Here is a 25,114-nt window from a genome sequence, read left to right as displayed (position 1 = left end):
AGATTCTTAGGTACTCACATAACTCCGGGAACTTGGCCCCTGGAGATTTTTTGATCCTGTCCTGTTTGTAATCATGTTTTAACCACATAAATCACTTTAAAAAGTTTGTAGGGCTTTTTATATTCATAGGAGCCAACAAACAACCGTGTGTTGTATCTGAAATGAGCATAACTGCTTTGCATGGGAAGGATAATAAACCACATCTGTGAAGCCATCCTTCCTGCTTCCATCACACATCTGGTCAAGCACTCTCACTATCTGTGAAGGCAGCTCCTCTTTGCACAGCTTCTGTTTGCCATCAATCTGCACCTCCATCTTTATCCTTTCTGCCCTTGCCACCAGCCAGCACCAGGGATCATTCCAGCCCTTGCTGAACCCACAGGTGCCTTAGACTGTATGGTAACAGCACACATCTCAGGGATGCAGTACTAACAGGAGAAAGAGAATGATGGCGCCCCATCAGCTTCCCCCACCTCAGCCTGGAATTGGTTTGACAGAGCATTTACATGCAGAAGGCAGCCAGGCCTTCCCATGTTGTCGTCTCTGAGGGGGAGCATAAAGAATTCATTTATCTCAAAATCCACGACATCTCTGAATCACAAGTGAGCTTCCAGCAGTAAAGAGTTACAGTCTAAGCTATCCCCATCCTGTCACAAACTAGTCAAGAGTCACAAGGTCAGCACCCTGGTTTGTTCTGCTGAACAGAAGTAAGAACAACAACAGTTCCCAGGCAATGAAGAACATGGCTGTGATACAGTGGACAGGGCCAAGCAAGAGGCTGGTATTGTTAAGTGGCTCTTTTTGTCTGGTTTGAAGGTGCAGACACCAAAGGGTCAGGACTTACAACTAAGGCAGGTTTTATACTGATTTGGTGTAAGGCAAACTCAGCTGTATAGCTGTCAGCTCATTTATATCATGTCACACACACACACTCTCTCCCACTCTCTCCATCTCTTTCTACATCTCTCTCTCAGGGACAGGTTGTGGATGATGCTTATTGCAAGTGACATTTCTGAATGCGTGTACAACAAAGGACTGAATATTACAGTTATCTACAAACACAGTTGAGAAGAATAGTCCAGTAGGGGCTTTAACACACATGATTATGGAAAACCTGAGAGGAATGTGACTCAGGTGACCACCACTGCCCAACCTTTCTCCATTGTATGAGAAAACACTTGGTCACCAGTCTCCAGGTTCTCCGAAATGGATCCAGAGCTACACGGAACAGGCTTGCAAGTAGAATTTTGTTCTCATCTCTTTTTTTTTTTTTTTTTGCTTCTGACATCTATTCCGACTCCTTCCTTCATGAAGACTCAAAAAATATAACAGGGATGCAACTTCTTATGCTCTTAGGAAGAATCTACATTTTAGATTTCTGGGGTTTTTTTGTACCCTAGGCTCTTTGCCTTTATGTGGCAAGTCATGCAGAGAGCATGCATCCCCACAGGGCTGAGCCATAGCAGAAAAACAAGTATTTCAGATCTAAATCATTTTGAACACAAGGGGCCAAATTCTTCCCCCATGTAAGCCGGCAGAGCCAAAGGTAGAGGATGACCCATTTCTGCTTTCTGCATTTGAATCTCCCACTGAAGACTACGAGGATGAAATCTTGTCCTTGTTAATGTCTTTGAGTGTTCAGGCATTGGTTTGATGGGACTTGGGCTCCTAACTGGGCATGCAGGAAAGACAGAAATGCATGAGAATGAGATATTCTCTCTCCCCCAGCCAGCCTGCTTTGGCTGATAGCAGTGCAAAACAAGGCACATCGTGTGACAGATGCACTGCAAACATCAGTCACAAGTGAAATATGCATGCTATTCCAACAATAGCCTTATCACTAGCACTCTTCAACAACAAAAACAAACATAAAAAAACCCATTCCCACAACTCTAAGTTGTGAATTTTTTCTCCCCACCTAACCATTTTTACTTATTACCCTGGAACTCTGACTTCGTCCACGTAAGTTTCACAGCTCTACTTAGTTTTCTATTTGTTGGGCTATGGGATTTTCTTTATTATTATTATTTTTTAATATTATACTTGCAAAGACGTTTTGCTCCTTTTCAAGTTTCATGAATTGGACTCATTGTTTCTCAAACCACAGGGCACTGATCAAAACACAGCTCCTCCGCCTCGTCCTCCTCTCTCTGGCTGCAGACTGCCACACATCTCCTTTCCCATAGATGATCAGGACACTGCACAATGAAAGCTGACATCTGTATGTTGGCTTAAAAACATTTTACATGAGGTCCCAAGAAGACATTTCCTCTTTCCACCACTTTGTCTTGCACAGGAGCTCAGATTTAATTATTTGAAAAGAATACAAACTTAAATGTTTCTGTGGGCATGTAGCCTTACTGGTGGATAGCTGATCACCCCACCAAAATCAGCTTACCTGTCTAGCTATGAAAAAAAATGTTTCTCCAGCTCTTCCACCAGAGCACTTAAAAGCACCACCCTGCATTGGTGTGATTTGCACACTACTTGGAGATCAGCATAAGTTAAAGGAGTGACTTGATTCTCAGGTAGCATAGGGTCACTGCACACATCTGGCACAAATTTCTCACATGAGACAAGCTGTCTCGCTGCAGCTATTTTCCTTCCCTGTGTATGAGCAGATTTCTGAAATCATGTGCATGCAATCCTACATCTTGGAACCATGATGAAAGCAGGAGTCTAATCATGAGAAAGCTCCATTATTTATGATTTTATGATGGACATATCCAAGAAAAATACACCTTCCCTTCCTTTGGCAGCCCACATCAGGCCAACTTACTGCACTGGTGCTATCACCTCATGGCAGACAATCAGGACAAAATGTAGTCCTTGAGTACAAAACAGGATCCAAACAACCAACTACTACACATCAACCAGCATATAGGGTTTAATCTATCTCATACAAGATACTTATTTTTTCCACATTTGTCTCTTTAGCGCTGTGAGCAGCTGGGATGTACAGCAGCTGCAACACCGGTTTCAAGAGCCCCAACTGCTTCCACATCCAGGTAATGGTATTGCTGCAGGAGACAACCCTCCTGTGGGGCTAGAGGTGAACGGCTCAAAGGCCATGGGTTGGTCACCCTTCATCTAAGCGTCTGTAGCTGAGCTATTACTGAAGGATAAATAAAGCTGAGCTCTGCTGTTCAGGGACATCATACAGGTCTGTGCACAACCCTGGCCTCACACAGAGATTTATTTGAATCAGGAGCACCAAGGCAATTCATTCTCTAAATAGCCTCATTCCTTGCTCTGTGTGCTCGCTTACCCACGGAGCCCAGCTATGCTTTAGTTCGCCTCCTTCTCTCTGCGCTTTTCTGCAGTGCATATCTGCTAAATATAATCTGACAGCTTACTTACTCAGGTCCACAGCCTCAACACCCATGCAATGCTTCTCTGTGCCAGAAGCTCTATCTTACAAGTCAAGCTGTAGTCTCCCTCCCACCTCATCTTGCATGAGAAATGAGCACATCCTCACGTCCCCTCCATTTTCAAACACATCTCTCTTGTCCAAAGGGGGTCACACAGCCATTTGGGTGTCATCCCCCTCAATTATCTAGCAGCCTCAGAAAAATTAATTCTTCTTGGCTGTTCTGCAAATGCCTGCCAGTCCCCAGCTCTAATCAGTTTGTCTGCTTCCACTAGTACACTAGCTTTGGCTTAATTCTGTGTGATGGTTTCAAGGAGACAAGTATGAATTCACTGCATAAGTTTGCTTCCACATTCATGTAGTATCTCACTATTCTTTAATAATTTCCTGTCCCAACAGCTCCAAAAGATGCCACATTCCTCCAGTGTACATCCACTGAAATGTCTGCCTGGTAGCAGTATTACACAACCAAACCTCAGTGGCCTATTATTTGTTCTAGAAAAATCTGGTCCTTGGTAACATCTCCAATCAACGGGTTCATTTAGCCACTTGGTAGCTGTGCTCCTTGATTCAGGAATCCAAAGCTCATTACTGAGTACTGAGTGTTAAGTATATACATTGCTAGGATAAAGAGATTGATTTGGGGCACAGACTGGCTATCATTTCCAGTACGTAGGAAGGAGAGGACAGGAGCACACACACATACACAGCTGGTGTACTTTTGCTCCTCTACAGCCAATTTGATTTTTCAAGCTATTAAAAAAGAAGAAAAAAAAAACAAAAAAAAAAACAGAAATTCTTCACTTAAATAAATGTCTGGGAGCTTGGTGAATTCAGCAGCTCTTCGGATAAAATGCCCACAGTGGCCTCCCTCCCTCCCTGCTCCCCTGCCTCCTCAGGTACAAGCAGTATTTCTCAATGCTTTACATTAACTACTTTTATTATCAGAACTTCTGCCCAAATGAGTAATTGAGTGAGTCACATCAGCAAAAGACTTGGTGGAGTTTTATGAGGAAGCTGCACTGTTACCTTTTTTTTTTTTTTTTAAGTCACGGTTTAATTTACAGAATGAAGATTTTTAGCTCTGATGACAATTTCGAGACCAGCACAGCAGTGGGAGAAAGAAACAGGGAGGTGATAAGGATTTCCAGTTCTTGAGGGTAATTGAGAAAATGTGATTGCTCGGCTCAGTTTACCACACCGGAACGGTACAGCTATAAAATACATAAAGGCTAATGCAGGATGTAGGTTTGCAGTATTTTTACCTTTACTGTGCAGAAGTCACCATCAAGCTTCCCTAAGCATAAAAGGGGTTCGCTACAAACTGTGGCATATACAACAATAAGCCCTAGCTAGCTATTGCTGCTCTGCAGCTATTGGGATATCAAACCACAATCCTGATCCAGCAACCACTATATATCATCCCCTTTTTCTTTCCGTTGTTGCTATACTGGATTTGCAGAGACTTCTAGGCACTTAGCCAGGCAAGTGCTTAGTGGGGTATTCAAAATTCAAACACCTAAACAATTTCAAAAACTTGGTTTGTAAAAGTCACAGCTATATGCTAGGCTAACATATGAATAGTCAGTGCCCCTCAGTGCAATCACACAGCATAAATAACAGTCACAGTCATACAAAGGTTTGCAGGCACAGGCCCACGCCGGAGGTTAATTTAGAGCAAACTGATAGCAAGCAGTGAGTTTGCTCCTTCCTTTTAGAAGAATACCACAAAATCAAGGTGCACACTCCTACAAATTTAATATCAATTCTGCACAGTGGAAATGCTGAGTGCTCCAAATACTTTCTGTTAGCAAATACCCGGCTCACCAGTAAACGTGGGGCAGCTGTAACCATTGGTTCAGCTGCTTTTTCATAATACGTGATGGTGTATTCTTGCAGGCATCCCTGTCAGCTCCCATTAACTCACACACTTCATTCTTCTCTCAAGGCACTTTTCCTCCACTCAGGCTCCTGGAAGAGCTTGCAAAAGCAGGACAACCGCATCAGAGCCAGGACGTGGTCAGAAGCTAATGTGCCACACAGTGGGCAACAAACAATCTTTCTCCCCAAGCACAAGCAGACAGCCTGACTGAAGGAAGGGCTTTTTGCCTGGAAACTCTATTTGTGGGGCTTAGAGCTACGTGTGGACGTTCATAAATGGTGCAACAAGAGAACTGCTCCCTGGCACAGCAGCAATCCATTTACAGCCATCTACTGCCCATGGTGTCCTGAAACCCATTTTTGTAATAGGCTAACTTACAAGCACCTGAGGATGAGTACGAGTTAGCTTGTGACACACTGGATGCTGAAGATTGCCGAGCAGGCACTGAAATTCCTGCACTTCTGTTATTTAGATATTCCAGAGTTTCTGCATCTTCCAGGGTTCAGCTGTAAGGCAAACGCGTGGAACAAGAGCACCAGTATAGCACAAAAGGTACAGCGGCCTTAACTAAAGCGAAGGAATAAACATGATATATTTAATCAATAACTTGCAGCTAATAAGTCCTGCATCAGCAAGTCAGTTGCTTTTCAGTCCAAGAAACTACAAATGCATCGTCATGCTAGTGTTGACATCAGGGCATGAATGTTTGTTCCAAAATTGAAAATAATTGACTTGATAACACTGAACTCCAGTAGAGAATCCAAGAGTGACAAAATTCAGATTTTTCCACGCTGCTCATTAGGCTTTATCAATGAAGATGTAAAGATGTTGATAACTTGCCTTACCTAGATCTGAGTTCATTCTGTATCAAGGTCTCAGACAAAACAAAACAATACTGAGGTGCCGATTTCCATAGTCTGACAAAATGAACTTTGCTTTTTCAGACATTCTTATTTGCTTCCCCTCGCTACCTCAAAAAATAAGTGCCCAAACATGGTTTACTGCTTTCCTCTTTAGTGTTGTTTCCTCGATTCATGGCCAGGCATATTGGGACAGAGCCTGAGAGCTAACAGCACCCTCTCTTTATGTGCAACTATTCTTTGCCACCCAGCCACCCCTCCCCAAGACTGCTGAACACAAATAGTTCGTAGGAATCATTTTGTCTACTGCTGAAGCACAGACTCTGAGCCAGCAGATATATAGCACTGTAGGAGCATCAGTTCGATCCGTTAAATTAAAGAACTGAATCCAGCCAACAGCTTTGCCCAGCAAGCTCTGGCTTTTCAGAGAGGCCACCCAGGGCCTTTTGCCGTAAAAGTCTGAAAGGGAAGATGATCATTTTACCCTTGCTGCAGTGTCTGAGTCATTACTGAGTTGGAAGTGACTGTTAAAAAAAAAAAAAAAAAAAAAAAAAAGCCTTTTTTGGTGAGATGAGAAAGTTGGCAGCCAAGCAGGCATAGCACTGGCTGTCTGTCTCACTGCCAGGCTTGTGACAGAGCTGACCTGCCTGGGTGTTAGCAGAGAGGTGGGAGCACAGCATGCCAGTGCCCACAAGGAGCTCAACAACACGGAGATGGAAGAAAAAAGCTTCAAGGAACAACCCCAGCACTGATACTCAATAAACAGCACAAACATGTCTTGCCTAATAGCGTCACAGGAACATCCACTGCTTACCTGCAGTGATGTTTCACTGTCATTGCTGCAGACAAGGCACTCACCAGGGACACACTGCGTCTGGCTCCTCTGCATTCAGTTCTGCTACATCCCTTCGTCTTTGGCCAAGACCTCTATCACCCTATCATCACTATCACTGAGCTGAGAGTCATCTGTGTAGATCATGCTCTGAATTACATAGCATTTAACCTGGAATTTGTCCTTGTGGCTTCTTACTGGCCTAGCACTGATCTAATTAAATTACTTTTCCTATTAAAGAGATGATCAAATGCTTGGGCCAGAGTTGCCAGTGCAAATACAGAACTTTGACCAATACTTCTCGCCCCTTGGAAAGACTTCTTTAACAGGAGCATTAACATCAGAGCAATTGCATATACTTCATTTATCTTGGGATCAGGCTCCTCAGTAAAAGAAGGAATGACCTGAAAAATATGGGAAAAGATTCTTTACGCTCCACCCTCCTCTAAATCTTTTTGTGGGAAACTCAACTGTGTTTTGAATGCTAAAATTCACACAGATTTAAAAATACTTATCTTCAAGGAACGTTGCCATGGAAACCCTTATCTTCTCTCCTTCCCCACCCTCCATATGTGAGAAACATTTTCATCTTTTTTTTTCCCCCTGTGTGTGGTAGTTCCTCTTCTCCGTCTGCTATCACCAAAAAACTGGCATCAAATCTTAAGAGATGTCAAACAGGCCTTTTGTTCAGTTGAAGACTGCCTGCTAAGAAACAGTCCTGAGCTGATCTAGAGAGAGATGCCAAAGTGGGTGCATATTCTCATGCTACAGAAAAAGGTGGCGGTAATATTTTCCAGCAATTTCTGTTTTGGACAAGAGGAAAGTAGCAACGAGCTGCCATGGTAACTACAGCAGTTCCACTTGTTGGTGGCATGACCCACTGGTGATGAACATCTCTGTTCTCTTTACAGATCTTTTTTCTCCTTTCCTCTCACTCTTGATACGGAAATGGGTGAAGTCCTGTATGCTCCCAGTACTTTTATGAAAGTATTGCTCTACCCACTTACATGTGCCTTACAAAAGGATCCAAGCACATAAAGTAAGCCAGTAATCTGCAGACTTCACTCTGCTGACCAAGACACATCCATATCCAAGGATGCCTGCCAGGAAGCCCTTCCTGTAGTAAGAGTACAAACTTTGGGAAGGTCAGCCATGGCCCCAGTGAGATGTAAGACGACTTTTTTTCAGTGAGAATGTGTACAGCACTTGAGATAGCAGGATAGCAATACTAAGTAACTGTGGACCAAGTAGTACCAAAATGTTGATGAATGAACTATGCAGTGAGATAAATATGCAGTTTCCCCACTTTTGCATTGCCAGCATCCCCTAGTTCATGTAATTGGCTAATGGGGGAGCTGGCAAAAGAGCAGCCCCAAGGAGGTACTTTAAATCACCAAATGGCCACTCTGTCCAACAAACAACACTTACATTTGCAGCAAACAGGACAGAAGTTGCAAAGACCACCCTTTCCACAGGGCACAAAATAAAAAGTACAGCCCTCAGCCCTACACTGCATGCCACTGCCATTATCAGCAAGTCCTTAAACTGCTGGGAAAAGGAGACACACATTACTACTTTGCAATAACAGCTCTACATGCAGCCCAGGTTAATTAAAACCTAGATGTAACGCCACTCAGGGTTATTTTGGAGGCAGTAGGAAGCTAGCTCAACAAGCTGTCTACTCCACAAAGTTACGTTAACTGTTTAACCAGTTGCCACCAAGATGAGGCTAACAAACCTTTTTTAACCACAAGAGTCAATTTGCAATGGCCTGACTGCTCCCAGCACACGTGCTGGCTGCCTACTTCTGATAGCAGCAGGTTGCACAGGCACCGAGATATATTTAGCCTCTTGCCTTCCATTAATTTGCAGCCTTCTGTTAAGGCTTGTTCTGCAGTAATAGTCCAAAGAATGAAATAACAGCTTCACTGTATGCTCTTCAAAACCACCCAGAGGAAGTTGTGAAGTAGCTTTCTGATGTAGAGATATGAAGCATTAAAAGCAAAAGTCCCCTGTATTATATATGTATGCATATTATAAATTTCTGTTGAGATTTCAAACCCCGATTCCTGACAAATGCAGCTAATTTGATCCAAAGGCTTAGAAGTTACTTCTTGTAGGAAGAGGAGAAAAGGAGAAAATGGTCAGACGTAAGTAGGGTGAGAGGCAAACCTGACTACATCTTCCTTAGAAAAAGAGGCCAAAAAAGTACCACTTGACATGAGACAAGGGGTGAGGGGAGAAATGGAACAAAACCAATATTTCAAGCTTCCAGCTGGAACATACTAAAACCCCATGAGAAAGAACTGATCCATGAACGTTCCCATAGGAAGAAGGGTCTTTGTTGCACAATAGGAGGAGCTACAGTTTGGCTGATCACCAGTGCATTTAACCTTGATAGTTAGGCTGTTGGAAATGATTGTCACAAATTGTGGAATGGAAACTTACAGACTGCAGCAAACAATATGGCCATGTCCTTGGTGTCACTCTGAGCAATGAATAAGGAACGTCTGATAGATGCTCCCTTCTCTCCTTCCTTCCAAAGCTCAAAACGTAACCTGAAATGATGAGTCAGGGCCTTTTCTTGACTGCAGCAGTTTTGAGCAAACACAAACTGATCATTGGCCTTGTCCACCACTTTGGGCCACGTTCTTCCCTCCTGTCAGCCACAGACTCCTGTAGCATGTTTGGAAACATGGCCCAGACTGAGTACTGTCTTTTAGGATGCAATACCTGTACAGACTGAAAATTCTTAGCAAATTATACAGAATTATTCCCTTTTATTCCTGCAACTGCTGCAAGGCACTTGGCCCATATAGCTCCAGAAAGGCAGAGAAATACTGTTAAAAGAAGTATGAACAATCACCCCTGGGAAGCTTTTCTGGTGTCTGAAAGCTTCATTCCTACCAGATGGCTCTATGAAAATTGAGTGAACAAGATCTGTTATGTGACCAAGTCAGCAATTTCTAGTCTGGTTCTTAGCAGGGCAGTGCTATTCTACCATTATTTTCCTCTCCATTTTGCTTCCTCTGTACACTAGGGATGCTTTAAAGTAAAATCCTTTATCACGCAGATTTCTCCACAAGGCCTAAAAAACATCTGCAATCTTCAAGAAAAGTAGGCATTTTTGCATAAGCAGCGAAGCAAAGGCTAACATGAATTGCCATCTGGGGAAACGACCAACCTTCAGTTAAATGGAGGTCAGATTAGCAAGAGCTTTTTTGCAGTTCATTATAAAAATCAATGCAAGACAGGCAGCAAGATGAACTGCACAACCCTCCTTTTTCTGCCCAGCAGACAAAAAACAGCACAGCATCTATGTCCTACTGTTCCCCCAACACACGCTGCACAGTGGGAGGAGAATCTGAATCTCCATGGCTTCACCAAAAGCAGAGCTGACATACTAAACCCAAAAGCAGAATTTTCTTTGTCTGGTGCCCACAGAAGCTGGCACCAAATGTTAACCCTTCAAGAGCAGACAGAACTGCATTCAGAACAGCACTTGGCAGGAATTCAACAGCCAAAACGTTTTTGTAAGAGCAGCTGATTTCCTGACCCAGATGAGCCAGAGAAAGGAACAGTGTTTGCACTTGGGAATTGCACTGGGGATTGCAACTACCCAGATAAATAAAACATCCATGTCCCTATGTGAAGCGTCTGCTGTTTGCTTAGGCAGTAGAAAGTAGCTCTAATGGAAGCTACACATCCTTGAACCTCCCTGTGGGGTGCATCAGTAGCTGTGCAAAACAGCTCAGGCATACACAGCTGCAGGCTGAGTAACAATTCACCTACACAACACAGCGGTTGGGTGGAGAGGGTGCTAACAAAGAAGTTACATTTACAGAGAAAAGATCAAGATCAGATAAAGGGTGATCCTATATAAAATGGGAAGTAGAAGAAACATAACCTGAATAGGTCAGATGGCAATACTAGTACTAAGATAAAGGGGTAAGAGGCCCCTGCCTTGAAAGCTATTCAGCAAGGTGCTCAAAAATCTGTTACAGTCAGGAGAGAAAGAAAGAAGCACGGAAAAGCGCGTGAATGAGTGGCATGTGATGCTGCTTTGGCTGGCACTTGTTCTGGAGGAGGAGGAAGGTTCTTTGAAAGGCTTTTAACTTATTAAGCACAACATTAATTCAGAGCCCTATAAAAATCAGCACTCTTCCTTTCCAGTACTTGCATGACCAATCTCATTGCTGACCGAGTGATGAATGAATTGCAAGCACCTGTCATCAATTTCTGATGCTGATTAGATTAGACGCTGCTCTCTGAACTGTCAGGATGGAGAATCCCTTTCCCAGGGCTTTGTTCTGTGGTTTTATTTCATTTCATTATGTTATTACTAATGCTTCTCCTTTCTCAGGGGCCAAACCAATTTTATTCCTCCTCATTTACTAGCATTTTTCAGCCATCCATCCTCTTGCAATCCTACAGCACAGGAAGATTACATATGTAGCATGAGACCCGATGGTGCAATTCTCACCCCACTTTCTTTTTCTCTCACACACACTCACGCATACTTCCCACAAGATGTATCTGCTCTTCTTGACAGTTATAGCTATAGCTCAAGGGAAGGAAAGACACTTTGAATAAAAATACCTATATATAGAGAAAGATTTTGTCCTTGTGCCTTCAAGGTCTTATCTACTTGCTATCCATGAAGAAGCATGCCCTGCAGCACAGTCTCTTACCCACCAGACCCTCCTGCTGTTAGGAAGGGGCAGGACTAACCAGAGGCCCAGTCTTCGACTAGCTGGCACAGAACAGTTCATAGATACACCACTGATTGGTTTTGTTGCTTCCTTTGCAATCCTTTGGGCAAAAAGTGTAAAAAAGCATACAGATTACATCTACTTTAATACAACTATTGGTTGAATTAGAAAAAATTACCCTAGAAGGCTATGCAGTTAATAATGTGGAAGGTAACAAAATCTGCATTTAAAATTCCTTGGCTGAGTCACTGTGCTGCCAGCATGACTGCCTTTAAGACACTTGCCCAGAACTTCACTGCTGGCACTTCCAGACCCTTGTTTTGCTTGTTCTTAGCTTCTCTTAGACACCGTTATCCAGGCTTCCTCCTTTGGTGAGGTTACCAGCTCATATTTGGTCTCCATGACTTGTCCTTTAACTGGGTGAAGGTACAGTTTTCTTACCAGGACACTCAACAGAACTGTAGCCACCATATAGGCAAACCTGAGGAAGAAGGCAAGAAAAGAGAATAAAAAACCTGCTACGAAGTAAATCTGCCAAAAAACAACTGCCTGTTTGGACTGAAATACACTGAAACAACCTCCTTTTCTTTCTATCACAGAAACACAAAAAAACCCTGCTTTCTAATGCTCACCTCAACTCCGGGCACTCCTGGCTTCCTGAAAAACCCAACAAGGAGAGGTTTGTCATGGCTGAATCCTCATTGAATCTCTCTGGGTCAAATCTACGAAAGACAAAACACACTGAGTGAGCACAGAATCCCTCCTCTGGATGCATGGTCACACACACATCACCGTAAGGAACTGGCAATGACTCAACTGCAAAAAGCATCAGTCCTCTCTCTAAATTATACTAGTTAATTCCACACAGGTATAGGAAGGTGACTGTGCATCCACTCCATCTACGTTCTCTGTTGGTCAGCTGTGTCCCACTTTGGTCAAAGTGCTTAATAATCGAGTGTGATGCAGGGCTGGAAACAGTACGCTTTACCTCTTAGCAGTGGGTATTTAGCTCGAGTACACAAGTGAGCTGGTGCTGCTACATGTCCTCCATTTCCCTCCGGGGCACACACACAAATCTGATTTATCTTCCCTCTCTATCCCACCAGTCTCTCTGCATTCCTCCCCCTCTCTCACCTCCAAAAATATTTTCCTTTTTTTCCCTTGCCCCTGTCTCGAAGCAGCTGGTGTGTGTGTATATGCTGGGTGAGGGAAGCTGGTGACTCACTCAAGTGAGAAAAGTGGCTTCCAGCATTAGTATGGTGGAGGCTGTAAGAAAACTATTATCCAGGGTTTGCACAAGTTAAAACAAGGTTCCCATAATCAACTAACCAAAAGGAGGTCAATAAAATACCATTCAATTTAAATATAAGTTATTACAGAAAAATAATAATAATTTAAAAAAACCAAACAGGATTATATAATATATAATATAATGGATTGAAGGTAGTCAGTCCTCTTTCATTTTCTGCTAAATATTTCTGCTTGTACTTCAAGCCTTTGACTTCTTGTATAAACATCCAAGCTCTGCTTCTATTAAGATGAAAAGTCATGTGGATGTTGTCCCTCAGTTACAGCAACATCATGCTTACATTTTCCCTGAAGTGACAAATCACATAATACTGAAACAGGGAGGAAATCACAGCTGTTCAGCCAAACAAACAAACAAAAAGGCAAACAAACACAGAGGTTATATGTAAGGTAGATAGGTGAAAGGACTTCAAAGCGTAGATCTCCCATCTCTGTCACATAAATACAATCACAACCTCAACTCTCCTTCTCCTTGGAATAAAAACAGTGTTCACAGCAGTCCTCACCTTTCTTTACATGCTGCCCCAGTGAAGCCCTCCTAAGCACAGTGCATGCCCCATCCTATTGGGCAATCCCTGCCAAGATGTTCATAGGATGGATCATCAATGCCTGACTCTTGAAAGAGCATGAAGGAGAGAACAAGCTCTATTCTAAGGGCTTCTTCCTTCTCCTAGATTTCAGCTGCCTTCTTTTTTCTCTCTCTAGAATAACTGACCCTTTTTTTTTTTTTTTCCAGCCCAAGTGAAGTAAACAAAACTAACGTTAATACTTGCCATCCAGAGGCCACAGTAAGCTACAACTTTTTTCCACAGACAAAGTAATGAGACAGCATTTCCTTCACTCCGAAAACACAAAATTTCTGTCAGACATTGCCTCCCTTTCATAGTTTTATGCTGACAGTGATTCCAAAACCATTCAAATTTAAATCTCCCTCTGTCACAGAAAACATTAAGACGAATTTACTGGTATTTGCCTAAGCAGTATGTGTGGAAACAAACAAACAAACAAACTTGTAAACCTCTAACATACACACACACAAAAAAAGTCTAGGAGGATCATGATTTGAACTGCCCCAAACTCCTGTCCAAGGAGACAAGGATTGTCACAAATCCACTTTCTTACGGACTCCCTCTCATCTCCAAAATCTGCTTAGACAGGCTCTGCAGCATGGAAACAAGATCTATAGAATATTAATTAAAAAAAGGAAAAGAAGATCTAGAATTCTATAGATCTGTATCTATCTAGATAATGTTAATTAAAAAAAGGAAAGGAATTCATTTGAGAAAGAATAAAGGCCTTGATTCTACATACTTGTATGGTGATGGCCAAGATGAACTATCCTGCAACATCACACCAAGAGCATAAAGTACAAGTGTCTGCAAAAAAAATGAGGATACATATGTCAGACCAGAACAAAACGCACAATTTAAGCTACACCTGGACGGCTCTGCAGGGCAACAATTATTCTGTGGACCACTCATTTACAAACATTTATATGTTATTTTCACCTACAGATTTCTATAATGAAATGCTAGGATTTTAACTTCTTAAGACCCATGCTGCAAATCTTGGTAGTTAGAGAGGGCCAGATCCCATTCCACTACTCTTGCTAGTATGTATGCGCACGCTTCTTTATTCTCTGCAATGGAAGGTACCACTCTCATGTGGGAAATATAGGTGATATAATTAGGCCTGAAACCATGCTCTTGTTTGCACAGCTGAGACCACAAACCCCTTCAAAGGATTATTCATTCATAGTGGACCCAGAACCAGAAGCCAACCTGCCCAGGAAGAGAGCACAAATTCCCAGAGCCTATTCCATAAAGGAACTACATGACAAACTTTGACTAAATAGTACTTTCAGATGACAGATCATCTGCTCAGGTTAAACATGTCAAAAGAAATCGTCTTCCTCCCTCACCCCTGTAGAGAAAGAAATACGATGAAGAGGAAAAAGGAAATTTCCCTTCAGGAAAGCAGGACGGCCTAGTGCTCCTGGTGCTGCCCTACCTCTTTGGGGACAGTATGTTGGTCGACTCTGCCTTCCAGTTCCTGCAGCTGTGCAGCAATGGGAGTAAGCTTTGCTGTCCGCACTGTCTCGCATAGGACTTGCCGACAATATCTGCAATCAATAAGGCTTGGTCAATTTAACTCTTCCAGAAAGAAGCTTGTTCATGTCCTTGTGCTAGAAAAGGAGAGCTTGGTCATCTACTGCCTTCCAGGACCCCAGTCCACTCCTGGAGCTGTCTCTGCAGCAATGCTGAGGAGCTTTCTTTTTTAATTTTTATTTGACAAAGAGTCCCAGCATCTTTTCAATAAGCGTTAAATCTCATTATCAGTTCATCAAAATGTCTCTCATCCCACCTCTTCCGTAAATCAAACCAACCCTGCTAGAAAGGGTAAACATGCCTTTTCCAGCATTTCTCACTCATACAGGAAGCAGTAGGACATACTCCTTTACTCAAATCTTAACCCTAGTCCCAATATAAAGCACACCCTGAACATGAACAGATGTGTGAAAAATAGAAGCACGCCATTCACCCATCACTCTCCTACTTCTGTAGCCCTCGAAAAAGAATACTCTTTGAAGCTTTCTGTCTAAATTCATCTCACATTAAACTTACAATTAAAATTAGTGGTTACTCCTATCCTCAGAAAACCAGAACGCAAAACAAATTTCCTTCTTCAAATAACCATTTCCACCCTAATTGTGTGCTATAAGCAAGCATCAGTAGGAAACTGAGATTTCTCATATTCTCCCTGAAACCTTGGGATAAAGCATCTCAGAGCGGACTTCACTTATACAAAAAACAAATGTTATCTGTTCATCCATAAAAATGCTAACTCTCATCCTTGCTCCACAGCCTGAAAAAAGATCAAACGGAACATCAGGTCCCAATGACTTTATTCCTGAAATCCTAAGCCTAGAGTTAATAAATCGCTAGCCACCAATTTTTTTTCTCTTTGTTTCTTTATACATGGGAAAGAAGTCACTGCTCTCTGTCCCATTCCATCCGCGTGGCTTAATCAAGATCAGGAGTAAATCTCTGCTCCCATTCATCATTTTTGCAGCCCTATCCCATGCAAGGCTCACACCGTTATTGCTGTGAACCCAAAACTGAACATACATTCAATTTCGCCAACCTGATCCTTTGAGACATAGAATAGGATGAAGAATGCATTCTCAGTCTTTTATTCTGAATTACCCCTCCTCCTTAAAAGACTTCAGTTCCATTGGTACAGACAGGATTCTCTGGTAGCTGATTAGAGACACTTTCCAGGTTTTATCTTGGCACAGAGTGTTTTTAAGCAGCTAGGGCACAAATTCTGTGCTTTCTTCCCTACCAACGAACTTCAATGGCCTCCTAATAGATAACTTGAAGAAAGCATCCCATTCCTCATTATTTGGAGTCCTACAGTGGATCCTATTTCTGCTGCTAGTCATCCTGGTGTTCGATCACTTCCAAAAAACATAGTAGCTTTTGGATGCTTTCTTCTGATCCAGCATAGGCTGGTCGTCAGCCTCTGGCACATGAAGCCCCGGTTCCCACTTCACAAGAAAACCTTCCTCTGCATTTCCTTACCAGGGACCCACCTGAGTTGCTCAATTTTCTCATGTGTAATTGGTCCCTTCCCAAGAACATGGTCCACCTCCTTGTAGAGATTCTGCTGTACATCTTCTGATGTTGTCAGGAAATAGACTGCCCAGGTACACACTGGGGAAGGAATCAAGACAACACTGGATTCAGCAAATTCAAACCTTTGCTAACCGTATTCAGCCTTTTTGCTTCCTGTATTTGCAACATTATTTTTCTGACTCAGACAAGGGTGACCTCTGTTTATATACTGTACTGATCTCATATTCAGTGTCAGAAGCAGAGGCTGAACTCCAGTGTAACAAGAGACTCTGCAAGCTTAAATTCTCTTTCTAGGGCTATGAAGAGCTTAGGAAGCTGTGTAGGAGACTAAGTCATCCAGTCTCATAACCCTGGATTCGAGACCTCACAATCCAGCAAAGCAGCAATTAAAGCATGTCTTTTTCCCAGCCCTTAGGTCCATGAAATGGCTGTAATGCTCTAGCAATCACCCCTTCTGGAAAACCAGGGTTATTAGATCAATCAGCTAAAAGGCTGGTTTGTTCACAGCACCACAAGACTCCCTGTCTGGGTTCCTGACAGGCAAGGAGAAGAACAGTACAGCTTTCTGCAGCACATTGGCCAGCACTTGTCTCCTCTACATCCATCTTGTGAGATACTCAGAAGATATCCTCAACAGCACACCGAGAAACAAACCTTGCCTAAGAAATAAGTGTGTAGGATGCAGTTTCTCTAAAGCTACAAGATGGTTTCTACCACTTCTATTTATGTGCGCTATCCAGCAACCCCTGAGGAGCCAAGCCCCTTCAAAAGACTGTTTTCCTGGAATATTTGGAGACAATAATCTTCAGGGATAGTGTTAATGGAGATGCCAAATTTACTCTCCATATCTTTCAATATCCAGTAGCAACAGAAAGGTTTTGATTGAAGTCCCAGTCCCATTCACTGAAATACAGGACCTGATAATCAGGGGGTTAAGTTCAAACCATCTTCATATTATAAAAGATTTTACACAGCTTCAGGTCATATTTCCATTTACCTCTTTTTCAAAATCCTTATAAATAACAAAGTAGCCCCTAGAGGAACTCTTCCATATATGGAATATACTCATCCCCCAGAAATTCAAAGCAGCCACTCACATCTCAGGGCTCTGCTCTAACTTCCTTCCCACATAACAGAAGCCATTGTACATCACTGTCTTTGAGACTTGCAATTTTTGGTGCTCTTTCATCAAATTTAGCATCACTTGACAGGGGTTAAGGGTCCAAGCAAAAAGCAACAAGCTCACCAAAAGGCTAAAAAGGTTGTCAAACACAGCTTCAACTCACTGGCTGTGATGCTGTACTGAGTGTGCTGTAAAACTACCTGCTTCTATTTGTTTGTAGCTCAGGAGAGACAGAATGATGGATATCACTTTTTATTAGCTGAGATTAAGTCTCACATCATCACAGTCAGTTTTAGACAGCTGAATCTGAGAACAGAAAGTTATTTATGACTTACAGTTAGCAGTAATAATGCATCCCGCCAAGGAGAAAATCATCGTATCTTCCAAAATCTAGGAAACAAAATCTAGTTCAGAGAATGAAGTCCATGAGATGCAAAGATTAGAAAGACACAGCACAACCTCCACTCAAGCCTACAAAATCTCTTTAACACAGAGAGCAGGAAATTCATCTGTAAGTCTGAACTCTCTTACAGAACTTCCACTGTAATAGCACTCCAGACATGCTTAATACTAACACACTTCTGGTTTAAAAAATAACAATGAAACAGTGGCAAGGAAAGCTACCAAGCTCTAATTCAATTAAGCATGGCAGGACTGGAAAAAGAGCCAGAGAGAACACTGCATTAGTCAGGAATCTCACTCAAATGCAAAAGTTTAACCAAAGGCTACAACATAATAAGATGCTAATCTAGTAGAACTCCATTAGCGTGCGATGACACAACATCTGTACAAACCTGCTGGTCACTCAGGTTCCCCTGTAGCAAGGTATCTATAAAGACATGCCTGTTGAATGATCTGCCTCGGCGTTCCTTTATGACTTTCCGTAAGGTAAATTCCATTTCTTTCAGAGCTTTGGAGAAACAGAAATGATTATTTTAATCATGGTCACTCTGAGAGCTGCAGAGAAGTGAAACCATCTCCCCAAACAGATTTTCAGACAGTTGTCCTTGGTGGACTCACTTACAGAAGCAACCTGTTAGCATCAAATTTGGAAGGCGATTTTTCTAGTTTAGATGAAAACGTAGGAATGAAATATCACCAGTTGACTATAAAAAGCCAACTTTACAGGTCTAACCAAGACGTGTACTCTGTGAGCTGAAACCATGTAGAGGAAGGTCAAACAATAATCAGCATTAAACCATCACGTACTGTGTTCAACCAGCTCTCACAATTAAAATATTTAAGCCAGATAACACTACTTGAATTGCCTGTGGAGTTACAATTACTCAAGCGTTAAGGCACCTCTGCCAACTGATGGTCTCCCTTTTGCCAGGAGCTCTACAGAAACGATTTCAGAGGAAGATGGTACTAAAGAGTTGGCATAGACAGGGAGAGGTAAGTGGGAGGATTTAGGCACAAAGGTTCAACTCATCTCGATATCTGGATGACTAGCTACTGATGGCTGCTGTGGGAACTAGGGGGATTTAGGGACCTACATGCTGCTAGCTATCTGGTTTAAGTTGCCCAATTCAGACAAATTCAGGATTTAGAACTAATTTATTAGCTTTAGATAGAGGCTACTCTGGTTTAAGATCTTATTAGTCAATACTGAAAAGCTTAAACTATTAACTATGACCAAATGACACATCGGTCTTCCCTAAGAGTAGCTGCCTACCTGCAAGAGGTCAAAAGTTAATACGACACAGAACACGTAGCGAGAGCACAAAGACACAAGAACTACACCAACAATGGCGGGCTTGTCTCTGAACCACTAAACGATGATATATTTTAATCTTCTGCAAGAGTAAAGAAGACACATCAGGTAGCTTACAGTACAACAACAAACTGTAGAAAAGCCAAGACAGCTAGGCAAATCAAGTGCTTCCGTATGCTTGATAGTTCCTAAGCATTAATCAGAGTGGAGAAGTGAAGTAGAAGGAAGACTGGATTTGGGAAGAACCTACCATCTTCATACAGCTTCTTCCTAGTTGTGCTTTTGTCAAGGGACCCATCCAAGAAACCTTTCCCAATCTCTGACCAGATCTGAAAGAAGGCCAGAGAGAAGAGCATTGTCACTCACCACAGGCATGGACTCCTTCATTCTGCTTTATTCAGTAAAATGAAAACATTATATAAAATGAAGTTGTCCTCTGAAAATGAAATTAGGGTCCTCTTCAGAACACCATGCCTTATTCTAGTTCTTCCATGTATAACAGCTGAAACTGAGTTGAAATGAAAAACCTGTAATTAGAACTGTATGGAAAAGGCATGGCCACCCTGAGAGGGAGGTGAACCCGCTTCTTTCCCACCATACTACCAACAGACTTAACGTTCCCAAATGTGAACACAGCCTCAGATTTCCTCAGGTTTTCCCTCTCCACAACGCCACAGAGCCTTCAAAGGTTCTTTGAAAATGTGAAGTTACACTGGCCTTCTCTGGAGATTTTAACTGACGTAGATCAAATACATCTCAATTGTCACTGGATCCCAATTTGTGCTGTTTCTTTAGAAATACCTGGCTTAAGACTAATGACAGTAAGACCAGTAGGATCTTTCTGATAGTTTTAGCTTCAGATAGTTGAGTCAACAGTCCTCAAGCTCTAAAGCTTAATGTTAGCTGAATGGTAAAGTCCCAGCAATAGCTTGTGCTGTCCTTTACTAAACTGTACATACAGACGCAAGCTGTTGGCTTGAACAAATAGTACAGGAAACTTCCTGGCTCTTTGTGACACTTACTACATCATGGTGCCTGCGGAATCGAATGACTTCCTGGTCATCTTCAAAGCTGCTGCCCATAGCTGTCTGGGTAACAGACTTCATGGCAAAGCCCAGCATATGCTGGCAGAGTGGTACATGTTGAGCCTCAGGGAGGGAGAGCCATTTGGCTAGCAATTCTTCTGACAACTTAAGAAAGGAACCATTAATTGACAGTAATATCAATAGCCTATTTACCAAACATATCCCAAACTGAATGCATTCCCACCCTAAGTTCCTCAGATAGACCACACTTTCAAGGCCATGATGTACATCTAGACTTTCAAGGGCTTCCTTTCATTGTTAACTTGAACAGTAATATTCTGCCCTCATGGGCTCCTGCCTGAGCCCATGGTTCACCCAATGTAAGACAGCCCTGTCCATCTCCTGTTCCCTCTGTCAGAGAAAATACCTTAAACCCTTTAATCTGAGTAGCTCCATATTGAGAAAATAAGACTAGTTGCTGGACTGAGTCAATAGAACAGTTCTCCACTTGTCTGCGGTCCCAACAGCTGGTTCATTGCTCCTCCCTCCTGTCTTGTAAAATAAATCCAGAAACCATATGCTCCAGGATCTTTAATTGCATCTGATGTCTTAGCATAAAACGTCACCAAACCTAACTTTCTCTCAGCCCAGTGGAGCTTACAGGAACCAAATGCTCACAGTGCTTGAACAGGCATAAGCTGTTCTCTGTCTCCCAAACTTAAAATTCCAGTATAAATTTGAATGCAGCTTCTTTACCCTAGTAATCATTCTCATTAAACTTTCCTCTGTGAGCTACATAGGGTTTCTCCACTGGAGAAGAGGAAGTTACCTTCTGGATGAGAGCCAAGTTACTTTGCAGGGACTTTGTCACAGCACTTTCATACAGCTTTCTTCTCAGGTGGCTTTCCCCTGTATCCCCATTAAGGCTGGACTGGTACCTCAAGAAGGATTTCAACATCATCTCAAAGGGATCCGCTGAAAATAAAGAAAACATCATTCAGAAGCCTCTTTTGCACAGGCATGATGAAAACAGCCAGCTCTTCGACAGAGTGCTGCTACTTCTGGGAGGTGAACAAGGCATGGCTCCTTCATCAGGCATGGTCTCTTTGGGGTGCTAAGTTTCTCTTGCTCCACATGGATTAGGATGTCATAAAGATTCTTCCCTGCCGCAGGGTACCATCCTGTGCTCAGCTCGCCCTGTGCAGGTTGCCTCCTGGCTCCACCAAGCTGCTTTTCTCAATACTTTTCGTAAAAATGCTTTGAAAGCTCATTCCCAGCTTCCCAGTTCTAGATGGCTCTGCCACCAATTTGGTCTACCCCCCATATCTTCTGTATTCACGGTTTGCTTCATTTAGATCTTTTACTCCAAACCTCACCACCAGGGCCTCTACATTATTAATGTGGTGAAGTACATTAGGAGTCAATGCAAAATTGTGCAATTGAGCACAGCCTATGACATGCTTTCCTGTTCCTGTGAATATTTCTGTGAGTGTCACAGAACTAGTAGAATATCTAAGCAGCTATTTGAAAGCAGCACACAAAGAGTTTCAAGCAAGAGATTTTCAATGTTTATCACAGTTTTTTATTTTTCCCAGATGGAGTGAAACCTTCAAAGCATCACAAAACATCAGGGCTGGGATAGACATACATGACTACCTACTGTGGACTCTACCTAGAAGAGCCTTATTATGCTCCTGAACAAACTCCCAATGAGACAATTCCTACCTTCAGAGGACTTAGTATCACATGACAGCTAATGAAACCAGAGGCATGAATACAGTGAGCTAAATGTTCTTCTCTCACACCATTTTCCTTCCAATGTTTTAGAGCTCTGCAGCTCATCCCATTTCCCACTTCCAACAACAAGAAGTACACGCATGTGCTTTGTGGCACTGCAAATGGTACCTGCAGCTCTGCATCTGGAACAAACTGTTATGTGACTGTAGCTGCTGCTGGCAATTTCCTCTCCATAGTACTTTGCCATGGAGCAGTTTTGCTATTAATGCCACAATGCCCTACTGATGGTAAAGCCCACAAAGCAAATCTAGCAAGCAGAGCCATGTGGAGAGGCAGGAGAATGCTTAATACCATCACCTGCAGAAACTGCAATGTTCTCCTGGTAGGGATGAAGGAAACTGCTAGCTCAGCAGCAAGCTCCATATTTTCTCACCCAATCCCTAGCAAACTGGCAGTCCTACACCACTGCTATATTCACTGCTGCAAACTCAGCACTGCTTCAGCTGCCCTCTGCATAATTCTGCTCTTGTTTTACAGTGTTTGGAAAGCATCTATTTCTCTACAGAGGCAGCAGATCAGTGATCCCACAAGGGACAAACCCCTCACAGAGACAGAACTCTGTCCTGCCAAGCACTTCTACAGACTTCATACTTTGTGCTAGACTTGAAAACAACTCTAGGATTACATTTGCACTCCTCTTAGTGAAACGTATCACACTTTCAACTGTCCAGAAACACAGTTCTATGCTTTTTTTTTTTTTTTTTAATCTAGAAGTCTGGTTATCTAAGAAGCATGACCACATTTTAATGCACTCCCCACTCCACATTTTAAAATGAATATATTTAACTGCTGGCATCTACAGGAGACCAGACTGGTCTGTAGCTGCCTTGGTTGCTTCCTACATTTAAGCGCAGGCAACATTTCACCAGTATTTGCGTACGCTCCCAACTTCAGTATGTTTGTGACAACTTGTTTGCTCAGGGGCCTGTCACCACTTCTCTGAGCTTTCAGAAAGTGAATGTCTACTCAACCTTCTCCAAACATACTCACACTTACACTTGAGTGCATTCAAATCTTTCAGGGTGAGCTTCCACCTTCTGGAGTGCAACCACTATCCAATGATTCTTGCTGATTTTTAACTCTTACTTCTTTCCTAGAGCATCAGCAGTTTTTTTTAAGTTTATGCAAATGTACAAGAAGTTTATTCATCACAACCCAGCATAACTTATAGCTGACATCTTCCTGTGCTTGAAAAGAGCCTGTGCTACCAGATCAGCAGTACGCAAGTAGCACGTATATCTACATGAGAGAAAGAAAACTGCAAAAAACACAGGTTAAACCTAAACAACAACCTAACTACCTTATTGTTTGTGATTACCTTAGGAAGTAGAACATCTACCTGAGAGGCTTCACTAGAAATTAAAACATTCTCACAGGACTAAGATCAGTTCAGCTACCAGCTCTACTGACCACTTTCAAGTCTAGATCATTAGAAGTTTTCAGCACAAAATTCTGCAACTCAAACAAAAATGAAAATTAAAGAACTTCTTGAAATAAGGCTTTAAAAAACTCCACACAGAGCCATGTAAGGGAGCTATCACAATCACAGCTCTTTTCAGATTTAATTTAGTAAAACTCCCCATCTTAAATTGTATTCCAAGTTGCTTTTAAATTATATCTCAATTTCCTATAGGATTTTCAACTGGCTGCTTCCAGTGATTAACGAACATGAACTTCCTATAAACACCTGCCTGTAAGCAGCAGATGAAGGCAGAAGCACAGTAGTTTCTCAATAGCTGCTGGGCAGCAGCAGCTCTTGGTCACCAATATTGAATTCCAATACGCAGTACCAAAGACACATCTGAATCACTATGTCAGCTGCAAACTAAGCTTCATTTTCTTTCTGTTTCCTTTGATATATGATGCCCAGCAAGGCCATATGGAACAAACAGACTCAAAGACAAAGCAGATGACGCTTACATGAACGGTTGGGGTTCACATGTTGTTTCAGGAGATCAATGGAGCCAAGGCTGACGACAAGGCGCCTTCCAAACCAGAAGGAGACCAGCGGGCCATATTTCTCATGAAGGTTCACCAAGAACTCATGCAAACTTCTGCTGGCAATAATGTCTGGCAGGTTGCCATCCCTGAGAAACACAAAGAAGCCACCTACTCATTTGCAACATCCACCACCAAGGCTGAACCCAACCAATGTTAAGATGGGAAGCACTTACTTGTCATCAGTTGGAGCCAGCCCAGGGATACCTGACGCCTGTCTGGATGCCTGAATAGCAAAAGGAAACCCTATCAGCCTTTCTGAATGTAGATTTTAGGCAAGTTTCACAGCTTTCTAGCAGGAGAACTGGATTTCCCAAACCAATGCTTCTGCACTATACGCAAACGTTAAACAGAGCTGGACAAAGTGCATCCTCAGGCCTCAGACCCGCCGAGTTATACAGAATTGATCAGCTGTGAGCGTGTGCCTGGTCCCACAGGCCAAACTAGGCTCTAACCATCTGATTCAACGGGAGACTCCAGCGTAGCTCCGACACCCGGATTTTGCCCACGGACCGGCGCACACGCAGACCATAAGCCGAGGCGTACAGCCTTTCTAAAAGGGCTCATCGGGGCACAGAACAGGAGAAGCACGGCCGCCCCAGCACGGAGCGCAGCTCTGCGCGGCCCCGCCGCAGCCCCAGCCCCGGCAGCAGCGCGGGCGAGAGAGCCCGCGGCCACTCGCTCCCTGCAGCGGGGGTCGGGCCGCTCGGCCCCGCCGCCATTACCGGGTAGAGATAGAGCACGGCGCCCACGAGGATGAGCAGGAAGGTGACGGCAAAGATCGCGAAGTCCAGCATGGCGAGGCCGGACCGGGCCGGGCGGCGGCGACAGCTCGGCCCCACCCCGCGGCCTCGC

General features: G+C 43.0%; 1 protein-coding gene across 1 annotated transcript; it reads right to left on the bottom strand.

Annotated features, from left to right (window-relative positions):
* Positions 1-5,109: 5,109 nt before the first annotated feature.
* Positions 5,110-25,113, bottom strand: LOC128077335 (cytochrome P450 20A1). The gene is made up of 13 exons (XM_052676440.1): positions 24,985-25,113; positions 24,436-24,485; positions 24,182-24,348; positions 21,294-21,439; positions 20,462-20,629; positions 19,690-19,768; positions 18,520-18,635; positions 18,061-18,115; positions 16,560-16,680; positions 14,975-15,086; positions 14,276-14,340; positions 12,289-12,378; positions 5,110-12,137 (listed from the first exon to the last, which is right to left on the bottom strand). Exons 1-13 carry the CDS (start codon positions 25,054-25,056, stop codon positions 11,987-11,989), a joined length of 1,392 nt encoding a protein of 463 aa, XP_052532400.1. The 5' UTR covers positions 25,057-25,113; the 3' UTR covers positions 5,110-11,986.
* Position 25,114: the final 1 nt, after the last annotated feature.

The sequence above is a fragment of the Tympanuchus pallidicinctus genome, unplaced genomic scaffold (genome assembly GCF_026119805.1).
Source record: "Tympanuchus pallidicinctus isolate F22 unplaced genomic scaffold, pur_lepc_1.0 scaffold15, whole genome shotgun sequence".
Lineage (NCBI taxonomy): Eukaryota > Metazoa > Chordata > Aves > Galliformes > Phasianidae > Tympanuchus > Tympanuchus pallidicinctus.
Note: the sequence above shows the minus strand (reverse complement) of the source record. Positions and strands in the feature narration are given on the sequence as shown.